Genomic DNA, 13,346 nt, shown 5'->3' with positions numbered 1-13,346 from the left:
ACCGCTTAAGCATACCGTATTAGCTCTATTCAGGAATTATGACGCTAATGTCGAACTCACATTCACCTCAAAGTTATTCAGGTTCTCAAACAGACTGTTTATATGGCTTCTGACACTGTAAGACACACTTATTTATAACAACGGATAAACGACATCACTGAGTTGTAAACTTCACTGGGCTGCCATTTTACACCTGAAAACCCTTCAATCCTAAATATATAAACCTGAAACTGCTGTTTTAATAAAGCTAATATTATATTACTTAGCGGATCAAATATCGTATGAGGCGAGTGTGTGATCTCAGCAGTTAGACGTGTGACACAAACACATGTGTGGAAGGAAAGGAGAACTTGGAAATATGCATTTGGCTGATTGAGAGTATATTTGAGATACACGGAAAATGTGTGCAAATTTGATTTGTACACAGACAGTTCCATTAAATCAAAGTTTAAATGATAATTACTAAACGAAACGTAAAACTAAAAGGACTGAGAGGATGACAGCAACATCTGCTTTTGACTACAAGTCCTCATTGACCTCTCCCTCTTTCTCCGGCTAGGGACGGACTGGCTGCGTTTCTCCTACAGTCCTCCAGTGAGGACCATCTGCTCCAAGCCAACTGGTGGAAGTTGCATCTGTGTGTGTGTGTGTGTGTGTGTGTGTGTGTGTGTGTGTGTGAGAAAGGAGGGGGATGTAATTGGAGATGCAATGTGACTTTACCACAAAACCCCAAATTATCTCTGGACCAACACAACAGGGTATCCTGACACACACTTAGAGGACCATGAATGACTAAAAATGCCATATTGTGATGATATTACAATCCACTGATGCCACATGGATTAAGAATGGCCTTACTTTCACCAATATTATTTACACGGGTTGAATCTCGAGAATGTCATGATTCATCTAAACACAGCTGAGAGTGTAGAGAACCTGGTTAGAGAGTGAATTCACTTATTTTGCTGTTGCAAAGACAAATAATATCAGCATAACTACTATTAAAAAAAAACAACAGTCCTGCTGGCAACAGACTTATGAAGTCATGAAAACCAGCTGTATGACGTCATAAGCAGCACGTTTGAGTAAATTGTTTACAAAAAAAAAAAAAAAGAAGTGTGTATGTAATGCTGAAAAACAAGACTGGAACTATATAAAATACAAACAAATACAAATACAAACAAACAAACATGTCGAAGTAAATAAACATGACTGAAGCTTTTATATTTACTGTATAGCTTAAGCACACAGCTGTAACGCCAGATTCTAACAATTAAACACACATTTCTGCAGAGAAATATGTGAACACGTGAATTTTACAAAACTAATGTTTTGTAACTATTAAAATATTTGGAAAATATTCCATTTAAAACATGGTAAAGTGTTTAGTATAAGGTCCAGGCTTCATTTCAGAGACTTTAACGGCTGCAACGTAAACTCACCGACGTGGAGCTCCTGTAATCGATAAAGCAGAGGAAGAAAACGCCGAAAAGCTACTTCTAACCCCGAACTGGAGTGCTAAAAGTCTGAAAACACTGTTACAAAAGCACAAGGAGACACCGAACTAGTTTAAAAATCAACATAGTTGGCTTTTCATTTCTTCTCCACGTCTGCTGTGGGAAAAGTTTGACAGACTTCCACTCGGCGTCTCCACTTCGGGTTTGAAAGGATGCAGCGCTTCAGCTAAGCTAATCAGCAGCCGGGTTGCCAGATTGGCCTTCATCACCTCCGGCTCCAAGACGGGTTGGAAATTTGACCCAAAAGTGGAAAACATTCCCAAAATATCATATATGAAATACTGTCGAAAGATGGATATGGCTAATGCATAGTTTATTGTTATGATATTTTAGTTACACACCAAAAAAAAAAAAAAAAAAAAAAAAAAAAAAAGAGTTTAGCATTTATAAAACTAAACATTACTGGGTTCCTGCTGAGCAGTAAGCTATTGCTAACTCTTTTCAGGGGAAAGTAGCTAGCGTGCTTAAAAAGTCGTTAGAAATCACCACATGATGTCACAGCCTGAGCATGTGCGTATCAAAACATGTCAGACATGGCTTAAAGTGTTCTGGGACCCTCTGTAAATTAAGCGGCGGTCACACTAGACTTTTCAGTTCCACTGACTTTCATTAATACGCATGCGAATGCTTGAGAGCGGAAACACGATCTCGATGCGAAGAAGTTTCACTTTTCGCTGCGTTCCAAAGTTCAAGTTTGGTGAACTTTGACCTGTGAATTCGTATCACGTGAAGACGTGTGACCAATAGAAGATTTCAGAAAATCCAAAATGGAGGAAGCACTGATTTTAGCGGTTGTTCACCATCGCATTTTATACGACACAGCTTTAAACGAATACAAAATCAACATCAGAAGAGAAGCTGCCTGAATTGCGGTGTTGCTGCATACAGGAACAGATGGTATATTTTAACAGTGAAACAAATTTAACAAAATTATTTTGTAATTGCTTCAAGGGTCCTCTGAAATATTTACTGCTCTAACAGTGCAAGCATGTCTGAATCCAAAAAAAACCCCAACCCTGTAATGTCATATCCGGTTGCTCGCAGAAATTTCGCATGCTCAAAATCTAGTGTGACCGCCCCTTTAGAAAGGGTAATAAAAAAAATATATATTTCTTGTACCTGTGGCATGATGAACAGCAGGAACCAAATTTGAGGTCACTGCGTCACAGAAACAGTAAGGCCCAATCATGTTTCACAGGAAAAAAGAAGAGCCCATCATGTTTCATCAGCCTAATTTGCATATTCATTAAAATCGTCATGATTATTTGCATATCAAAACGAGGTACAAGTGGGTTCAAGTGTTTCGGAACAGCCCAGATCAGAGTTCCATCATCCTTAGTTTTCTGCTTGTACCTGTGGCGTGATGGACAGCAGGAACCATACTTGTGGTCACTGCGTCACAGAAACAGTAAGGTCTAAACATATTTTGCAGGAAAAAAGGAACAGCCAATCATGTTTCACCTTCAGACACCATTCAGTTTATTGACCATAGTGTAATCTGATGTGAGATGCTCTAACACTGGCTATGCTTACATGCAAAGATTTTCAGCCATCTGTATGAAATCATTCTGATTACAGTCACAATGAACGGTTATATGCATCCAACCCAAAGGTATGCACCTACGGAGAAAGAGGTTTAGTGTATGTGTTACTACAGCAGCATGGAGTGTGTGAGTCCAGTCAGCGCATTGAACTTTTAATCAGCTTTTAATTATTGACCAAAAAGTAGAGTTTATAACCACAATAAATTTCAGCATTTTATACTTAACCAAGATTCAGGAACAAGGATGGTCTGGTTGTTGAAAATAAGATAAATGCACACATTATCCATAATGCCTTTACTTGTCTTTCTAATGCAACCAATATTTAAGTATTTATGAAATAATAATTATTAATTATGAAAAACATGAAATAATTATCTCTTGTGTATTCAATTTTTTTTCCCTACTAAATGCCATTGTAACTGTGCTAACTTCTCGATCCTCCGTGAGATCCGCACAGCACATATTGGAAGAACAAAAATACACCAACACCAACCATAATCACTAAGCACATCACATATATTTCATTATAAACATATTTAATGTGTTTCCGGGTGTAATTTTGCTTTAATGCAAATAGTTGACTATGTAATGATAATGTTAGCTAAGTTGCATGGTGGGCTGGATGATGGACATCTGTTTTTGGGTGTGGCAAGTAAACACAAATGAGGGCAGCCATGGAGTGACGCTAGCCAGGTAAAGGTTTCATGAAGGGGGAAGACTTTAATTTTAATACCAAATCTATGTAAATGTCAGAGAAACAGTCACAAGCAGTGAGCAGAGAGAGATCATACGGCAGCACATGGTGAGCAGATTCATCATGTGAATAAGGATTCTGGAAAGCTTTAAGCTAGACTCTAGTGATGGCAAAAATGAGGTTTTCTGAAACAACGAAGCTTTCCTTCCAACTTTATCTTAAAAAGGAGACATGGTGGCTCAGTGGTTAAGGCCTTGGGCTTCTGATTGGAAGGATGCAAATTCAAATCCCAGCACCAAACTACCATCTGTGTCCTTACACAAGATCCTTAATCCTCAGCTGTATCTTGTTTTTAGTAGGTCGTTTTGGATAAATGTGTCAGCCACATGAGCAAACTTAAAAAGGTTTATTATTCGAAGCTTTCCAACAGAGTGCACGCTAGTAACATCTGGTGGTCAGAATGATGAAATACAACTATTACTGCATCCTGATGAATTACTCTGTGCTCTGTGTTGCAGTGATTTGAAAACACTTTCCAAAAAGAATAAAGGTACACTATATGGCCAAACGTTTTTGGACACCTGACCATCACATCCATATGTGCTTTTTGAACATCCCATTCCAAAGTTAGTCCCCCTTTGCTTTTATAATAATCTCCACTCTTCTGGGAAGGCTTTCCACTAGTTTTTGGAGCGTGGCTGTCAGAATATGCACATTCAGCCACAAGAGCATTGTGAGGCTGGGCGATGATGCCAGGCAAGGAGTCCTGGTGCGTAGTCAGCGCTCCAGTTCATCTCAGGGCTCAGGGCTCTGTGCAGGCCACTCGAGTTCTACCACTCCAACCTTGGCAAACTATGTCTTCATGGGCCTCGCTTTGTGCACAGGCCCCTTTAGTTGCAGCTAGGGAAATTTTAAATGCTACAGAATACAAAGCCTATACAATACTGTGCTTCCAACCTTGTGGCAACAGTTTGGGGAAGGCATACATATGAGTGTAATGGTCAGGTGTCCGCAAACCTTTGGCCATATAGTGTAACTGGGAACATGCTAAAAACAACAACAGCAACAACAACAACAGAACACTCACAGGATACTCCACTCACAGGATACTCCACAATAGGCTGCATCTGTTTATAGCAATTGTATTGACTAATAATCTTATTCATTCACATTTAACCCATAGTCCTTTACTTATTACTTTATAATCAAGGTTCATTGTTATCTGAACTATAAATTAAGTGCCAGGGCTTTTCTAAACTTCAGAATGCCTTCTTCTTCTTCTTTTCTTTTTCCTTTTTTTTTTTTTTGCTCTATCCATATCTACAAATCATGGTAGAAAAACATGTCTGGAAGCATCCTCAGGCCAAGTGTGTGCCTGGATTATGTTTTGCCCCTCCTGTTTCACCTCGATACCTGCTTAGACAACATCAACAAAGTCACAAATTGATCATATGTTGAAGTATTTGATAAATATACGTTCCCTTCCTTCTTCTCCACTCATACACATATCACACCTCATGCACACCTTGGGGTTATCTGTGTAATAGCTTGTGACTACGGCTGGAGCTAATGGCAACCTGCTCCAAAGCCAGCAATAGACTCAGATCATTTCCTTTCATCACTTCATGGTAACTAATGAGCCATGCTAAAGGATTTGCACTTGTGCAGCAAACATCTAAGTTCTCTGGAAGCCAAAGACAAATTAACGGTTTGTGTTCAGCATTGACCATCTTAGAGAAGTAGTCTCAAACGTACCCTGGTTAAGTCTTGACCTTAAGAGTAGATTAAAGAGAAGGGAGTTGGTTTCTATGTAAAGAAGGTAGTTTCAGGGTGGTGGGTTGGTGCAACAGGTAGTGTTGCTACCTCACAGTTCCAGGGTTCCTGGTTTGATCCTGAGGTTGGGTTACTGTGTGCGTGTGGAGTTTCTGAGCATGATCTCCCCATGTCCCTGTGGAGCTCCTCTGGAATCTCTGGTTTGCTCCCAAAAATATGCCAGTAGGCAGACTGGTGAAGATAAATTGCCCCTAGGGTGTGTGTACATGGTGCCCTGTGATAGACTAGCACGCATTCCTGCTTCATGCCCAGTGTTCCTGGGATAAGTTCTGGATTGACCATTGATAAAGCCTCTTAGTGAAAATGAGTGTGTTTCATTTGGTACTGGGCCCAGATCCTACTATCAAATCACATAATTGAATCATATTATATACAACTGTTATATGTATATATTATGGCAAAAACAATTTTTCATAAAAAAAATTTTCCCACTGAAAATCCAAGTGAGCAGACAGAGGGCAGGAAGCTTTTGGCAACCCCAAAACTAATCAGTGCAAAGTAATTATTGCCCAATGAGGAGGAAATTTGCTCAATCAGGCAACATTGACTAAGCTCAAAGAGAATTCTCCTCCCTCCTCATTCCCATCACATTTCTTAAACCCTGCCTCTCCCCAATGTCTCAAAGGTAAACGTGTCAAAATGATGTAACCCATACATACTACATACTGTAATAACTTTCAGCTCCAATATCATATAGAACCAATTTAGTTTATTTGATCCATTTATGTGCCTTGCTTTTTAGGAGTCTATGGAGTCTTGATTTTGGAAAATCAACATGAGAAATGACTTGAATCCTTAGAAAACACACAGATCAATGTAGTATTGACTCTAAAAATCCACTATATACATTTCTGGAAAAGCCTGTAACTGGAGAGACTCAGAATTAAACAGGAGGCCAGACCAGCAGATGAAACCGATAAAACAGAAAACACACAGATACAGATATATACTTCAATAACAGACACATGCTTTCCCTATTTTAAAAAACCACCAGCTGCCACTGCTCTCTGTTGCAAGCATTACAAAATATGAATCGCAAGGGTGCGGAGAATTTTGAAACCAGTGTTTTATAGGGGTAAAAATGCACTACTTACATTAAAATATCATTAATAAAATGATATAATGTCCCTGTATGTTTGAGCTCAAAAAATCACTTACTGCAATTCTGGAGGGCATTGTATGCACACTGCTTTCAGAGTGCAAGTTTAAGGTTAATGAATCAACTTTTCCACAGCATTACACCAGAAATCCAGAAGTGATGCAGACTATAAAAATGAAATACTTCATTTCATAGAAACATGCTATTCTATTTTACAAAATCATACATTAAAAATGAGATGTACCTTAATGATTCGAAGCAACCATGTGAAAATTTGAGTATGTATTTACAAAAAACAGTTTTGATCACTTGTTAGTTACAATAGCCTGACAACACACTGAGCACACTTGGTGCAAGTAATACACCAGAGTAGTACAAAAAAAGCAACTTACAAGAGCCAAGCTACTCAGATAGATGAGTCATGATTGTGGTATGTCTTCAAAAAGCCTCGGCGTCCCCAGTTTTTTCCTGTGCACATAGCAACAGCCTAAACAATGCAGTGAAAGTAATTCCCAGCACTTGGGGCTCCCTCACAGTGGCACTCAAACATGTGTTTTTAGAGAGCCTTCCCTCTCTGGCACTTCACACACCCACTCATGGATGCTCCACAGCGCAATTGTGGGATGAAAGTCTGACCGGATGTGTGTTTGTAAGAAGTGCTTAACTGGATCCAGATGTGGAGAATGAGACTCGGCCCACCACAGCTGCAGAGCCAGCAGGAGACCCTCGCCTTTGATTAGAAACAGAGCTGTCCTTTTTTCCTCTCTGCTATTCTGCATCTACACAATGCTTTGCTGTAGTGTAAACTTGAGAACATGCCAAGAGGAGATACATCTGCTCACTTTCAACTTTTTAACAATATGATGTAAATCTTTGATTTTATTTCAAATGTATTGAGAAGTACGAGAGGCCGTGTGTCCTTCATTGGAACTGATAGGTACAACTTTGTGGACGCCTTGAATCGTCTTATTGTGAGATATTTTAATTAAAGCAAAAAATGTATAATGTATAAAAATATAATGAGATAATAGTTTAAACTAAGTTAACAATTTAAGTCAAAATTACAAGACAGCAACCTGATGTAAGCTATCAAATCACAATAACATATTAAGTTGAAATAACCAGTTAATTACTTGTTACTTTGACTTACTAAATCACAGTAATGAATAAGTGGAAATAAGATATCAAAGTCAAAATAGTTATTCAGTCAAAATAATGAGAATTGTGAAATAACATGTCAAGTCTAAATAATAAGATATTAAGTCAAAATAAGTAGTTAAGTAAAAATAACAAATTAAAATAATGACATAGCACTTAATTTCACATTTTGTGGTTCAGGCCTTCCGTACAATGTTGATCATGATTTTAGGCCTGTAATGTTTCTTCAGAAAACCAGGAAAACTCAGTTAGCCAGGGTCAAAAACATTACACCGGTTCATTTCACCACTGTAAATGACTGTCCGAATTTTATGGTATGATTAGGTACACAATTTGTAAATTATATTTATTTAATCAAACTTTATTCAACAGATGCAGACCGTAGCATAATCTATCCCACAGTGACAGAACACAATCTGAAAACAAAAGCACTAAAGATAAGATCTCCAACACTAACCATTTTTATAACCAGCACCAAACCAGGGACAATTATTTATTGCAACAAAGATTCTGCTGCCCAGAGTGGTAATTCTTGAGGCAAAACAAGGATATGAAATCAAGTCAAGGAAAAATGTAGAGATGTAGAATAGTGCTAATTGTATGACATGAATGTATTAAACCTTTACACTTGCTGAAGTCCAGATAGTACATGTGCATGTGAATGCGTTGAATGTGTTCTGGGGCAGAGCTGCATGGTTCTGTTGAGGCTAGAGGGTGGAGCTCAAATGTGGCCACCAACATTTCCAAAGTCTGAAATTAAGACACCATCAAGAATCCCAATTCTAAATTATTATCGTTCTAGAAACAATTTTATATGTACAAAAACTGCACCTCCAAACAGCTTGTGGATATTCTCAGCAAAGAAAACAGTCCTTATATTTAGATGTTTCCTTCAGACCACGTCTTCCTTTCAAGAAGCAATATCTAAATCTGATTTACGTGAAGATTACCAAGCTGTTTACATCTGCAGCATCAGGCCCACACTTTTGCTTTACTCCAGACATAAAACCCAAAGTAGCTCAAACAAACAAAAGTTTTAAATTGTTCAAACGTGTGCAAAAGTGGACTGTAATGTGAACTGGTTGAATGGAGTCACTGATTTTGTTGGGGTTGGTGTTTGTGTGTGTTTCTGCAGTTGGTGGTGGGAGTGCTTGGGGGGTGGCTGGCTGGTCCAAATTCAAAGCTTCTAGTCGTCTTCCTCGTCATCACTCAGCACCCTGTGGCGCCTTCGCTTAGCAGGAGCAGAGCGAGTTTCCTCGTCTGACTGATTGCCTCCCTCAGTTTCAACGTTCATTCTAGAAGGAGAGGCCTCACCTGCAAAAGAACAGCAGCTGTGACCAGGACATATTTCACAAAACATGATGGAACCAAAATTTTTTTGCTTTTAAGACAGATCTGATTTTTTTTCAGTGCATTATATGGCCAAAAAGTATGTCGACTCCCCTCCTAATTACTTAGTTCAGGTGTTTCAGACACACCCATTGCTAACAGGTGCATAAACCCAAGCACAGACATGCAATCTCCATACACAAACATTGGCCGTTGAATGGGTCATACTGGAGAGCACAGTAACTTTAAACCTGTAAGTGCTATTATTATGCAGGAGCAACAACAGCTCAGTCACGAAGCAGTAGACCATGCACACTCACAGAGCCAGGCCGCTGAGTGCTGAAACACTTAACACATAAAAATTGCCTACTTTCTCTTGCATCACTTACAGAGCTCCAAACTGCCCCTGGAAGCAACATTAACACAAGAACTGTAACACTGTGAGCTTCATGAAATGCGTTTCCATGGCTGAGCAGCTGCACACAAGCCTAAGATTACTATGTGCAATGCCAAGTCTCGGTTGGCGTGGTGTAAAGCATGCCACCACCGGACTGTTGAGCAGTGGAAACGTGTTCTCTTGAGAGCTCAAGTTCTCTTGAGATCATGCGTCACTAGCTGGCAGTCTGATTCTGAACGAATCTGGGTTTGGCAGATGCCAGGAGAATGCTACCTACCGGAATGTACAGTGCCAACAGTAAAGGTTGGTGGATGAGGGATAATGCTTTGGGGCTGTTTTTCAGGCTTTGGTCTAGGCCTCTTAGTTCCAGTGAAGGGTAAAGTTAATGTGACAGCATACAGAAACATTTTAGTATGCTTTCATGGCAACAGTTTGGGGAAAGCTCTTTCTGAACACCTGAACACTGAACACTTTTGAGATGCTGACTACATGCCAGGCCTCCTCACCTGACATCGGTGCCTGAACTCACTGATGCTCTTGTGGCTGAATGGACAAACCCCCACAACCATCCTCCAAAATCTATTAGACAGCCAGAAGAGTGGAGGTTATTAGAACACCAAAGAGGGGACTAAATCTGCAATGGGATGCTCAACAAGCACATATGGGTGTGATTGGTCAGGTGTTCACAAACTTTGGCCATAAATCACATAAATCTGATCTTTTCAATTCAGAACTTTTTAGCCATTGCTTTCACCCAAGCAACCATTTAATGAGAATTTTTTGGTACATCAAACTGTACTGTGCATGCTCATCATAGTCATCATCTAGTGTGAGCAGTGGCTACCTGCTAGAGGACTGCCAGTGACAGATGGGAGGGAAAAAAAATAAATAAATAAAAAAAAAAAAAAAAGCTCTGCATATGGCTTTTTTTGTGATCTCCTTATCCTGCTGCAATACATTTTCTTATGTCATATTAATCAAAATAATGTGCAAAATTAAGAATTTGTCATGGTTTGAAAGCTAATGGAAAGTCAGCATGTTGGATTTTTAGATAGTTTACAGTACCTGTCTCATCCTCATCATCATCATCACTGTCCAACACACGACTCCTCTTCCCTGATGTTTTACCTTCAACAGCAGCAGCACTAGAACACAGAAAGGTCTTGTTATCCAGACTGGAACAAAGTATGCAAAAAGCAAAGTTAATGAATATATCACAATAGGTTTAAATAAAGACTAAGAGGATGAGCTTCACGCAAAATCAAAACAACATGCCAAACAATTTGTATATCCACCAGCAAATCAGACAGTGTATCACCAAATACCAGGAATACTCCACTATGCACAAAGGGGGTGGCCAGTGCCCCTGTGACAACAAGCTTGGCCCCCACTGCAGCCACCCCAAATAAAGAGTTGACTCTTAAATAATTAATTTAAGTTATTGAGAATGTGTTGCATTACGAAGTGTATGCATGTATGTGTAACATTGGCTAACTAACGCAGAAACCCCATCGTGGTGGTGGTGTGACACTTGTTTGAATGCTCTATAGTTCTCTCCAAAATGAAAAGGAAAGGTGATATCGTACTTCTTCCAACAAAACAAAGACAATCAGCCAGATAGTCAGATAGAGCCAGGTGGGGAGAGAGCCAAAGTGACCGTCAGGAAGAGCAAGAAGAATGGTCAGTTGGAGAACCTGATTCAGACAGCAAGGATACAGTGGAGCAGGTAGAGACAGATGGAGATCCTGGGAGTGAGACTGAGGAAAATACAGAATGGTGTGCCTAGACCCTCTAGAGCTGTCGTACAGCTGACATCTTTGAGGCTTACAAAAAGAGTTTTCTTTTTTTTTTCTTGGCACTTCAAACTGTGCCAAGTAGCTGTTTCAATCCCAGTTAGTACTGCTTCTTGTGAGTAGAGTTTTTCTGCACTAAAACTGGTGAAAACCTATCTCAGGTCCACTAGACTGAACAATTTAGGTGTACCAAGTATTGCATCAAGGAGGCCAAAGTCGTTGAACCTGGATGAATTTGTTGGTCTGTTTGCAAAAAAGCATAAAAACTGGAGAATACAAGTGATTTAAATAACAAGGCCTTGAATGGTGATCATTTGTTGATCTATTTGTATAAAACATGAGAAAATGTAGTATACAGAACATAATGAAAATGTAACTGAAAACAAAGCTGTATGAATAGAATGTTGAATGAGATAGAACACTGACTTTTGCCTCTTAATGCCTTCACCTTAAAAGTAAAGTAACTGGCCCCTTTAATGGAGCCCTCCCCCCTGCAAAACGCTGGTTACGTATGTAACTGTGGTTCTGTGAATTCCGGATGACTGCCAGAGGTGGTGCTAAGCATTAGTGGAGAAGTCGAGAAAATATAACAAAATCACGTCACGATGCAGACCGAACCGCAAGGATATAAGCAGCAGTAGCTCAGTGCCCAGCCTCAGAATGCTTTCTTGCACATTCCGAATGACAAAGAACTCATCTGGCGGTCATCTGGAATTCAAAGAACCACAGTTACATATATAACCAGCGTTCTGTTTCATTCCTCCCGAATGCCAGAGGTGGTGCTAAGCACTAGTGGAAGACACATAAAGCTAAAAACATCCAGGTTGCTCCAGAACAACTGCAGGGCTCACATCATGGGACGCAGCCACATTATTCTTGTAGATCCATGCAAAAGTACACGGAGAAGACCAGGTAGCAACAGCGCAGACATCCGCCAAGGAAAATCCCCAGAAAGCGGCCCAAGATGAAGAGACAGCCTTGGTAGAATAGCAAATAACATCTGGCAAGGGCTGATGAGATTTACCATATGCCTATTTTATCACCTCAACAATCCAGCGTGACAGTCTCTGTTTGGACAGGGAATCCACAGGCAGCTACAGTAAGCACAACTCACTCACTGACAGAGCATGTGGGTGAAACTCACTCACAAGTTTAGAGGAGGCAACGGCCAGTACAAACGCCACTTTCAAAGACAACCACTTAATATCCGCAACATCCAATGGTTCAAATGGTGGTGTACTAAGGAATTCAAGTACAAACGGCAAGTCCCACACAGGAAAGGGAGTTAAACGAACAGGCTTTAAATGCCTTGCTCCCTTCAGAAAACTACAAACAAGGTTATGAGACCCCAAAGAAGAACCATCGACTGGGACATGATGTGCAGATATCGCAGCAACATACACTTTTAAAGTAGAAGCCGCTTTGTTGTCGTTTAACAGATGTTGTAAGAAACTCAATACTTTCAGTACAGCACAGAGAACAGGACCAATTCCTTGATCCCCACACCATGAGGAAAATATCTTCCAACAAGCAGAATAAAACTGTCATGTTGAAGTAGCCCTAGCATTAGCAATGATATTGATTACTGCTGGCTCACAATCCACTAACAGTGAACTGGACCCAGTGGCCAAACACAAAGCTGAAGACAGGTCGGATCCGGGTGCCAGACACACCCGTTCAGCTTATGGGAAGCTGCCATGGTTCACCCTGTAACAGACTCAGATGCAGAAGAAACCATCACCTAGCTGGCCATCGAGGCGACACTAGGAGTACTCTGTGCTTGAAAAAGGAGTATTCAGTGTAATGTCTCCCACAGCAGTGGAAAAGAAGGGAACGCATACAACAGATAACTCGGTCACTCGTGAGCTAACGCATCCTGTCCCAATGGACCGGAAGTCTCGGTCCTTGCAAAACACCAGCAGCAATGAGTGGTCAGTTCCGACACGAACAGATCCACCTCTGCCTGGCCAAACACTGCCAAA

The 13,346-nt window shown here is 40.2% G+C and overlaps 2 protein-coding genes across 5 annotated transcripts in view; both read right to left on the bottom strand.

The window, feature by feature from the left end:
* The window catches only part of LOC113538096 (transmembrane protein 198), a 34,458-nt gene extending 26,925 nt beyond the window's left edge, over window positions 1-7,533 (bottom strand). The window contains exon 1 of one of the 3 annotated variants that reach the window (XM_053226953.1): window positions 7,080-7,533. The gene's annotated coding sequence lies outside the window, so the exon portion shown is untranslated. Of the gene's footprint in view, window positions 1-1,442; window positions 1,729-7,079 lie in introns of those variants that run through there. The other 2 variants (XM_026932943.3, XM_026932942.3) reach the window with 2 other exon arrangements.
* Window positions 7,534-8,174: 641 nt separating this feature from the next.
* timeless (timeless circadian clock) overlaps window positions 8,175-13,346 on the bottom strand; it is a 30,737-nt gene continuing 25,565 nt past the window's right edge. For both annotated transcript variants that reach the window (XM_034314397.2, XM_026932900.3), the window contains exons 29-30: window positions 10,637-10,716; window positions 8,175-9,159 (exon numbers count right to left, since the gene is read on the bottom strand). In XM_034314397.2, coding sequence (XP_034170288.2) covers window positions 9,032-9,159; window positions 10,637-10,716 — 208 coding nt within the window. In that variant the 3' untranslated portion in view covers window positions 8,175-9,031. The remainder of the gene's footprint in view (window positions 9,160-10,636; window positions 10,717-13,346) is intronic.

The sequence above is a fragment of the Pangasianodon hypophthalmus genome, chromosome 20 (assembly GCF_027358585.1).
Source record: "Pangasianodon hypophthalmus isolate fPanHyp1 chromosome 20, fPanHyp1.pri, whole genome shotgun sequence".
NCBI classification, from domain to species: Eukaryota; Metazoa; Chordata; class Actinopteri; order Siluriformes; family Pangasiidae; genus Pangasianodon; species Pangasianodon hypophthalmus.
This window is presented reverse-complemented; position numbering and strand designations above follow the sequence as displayed.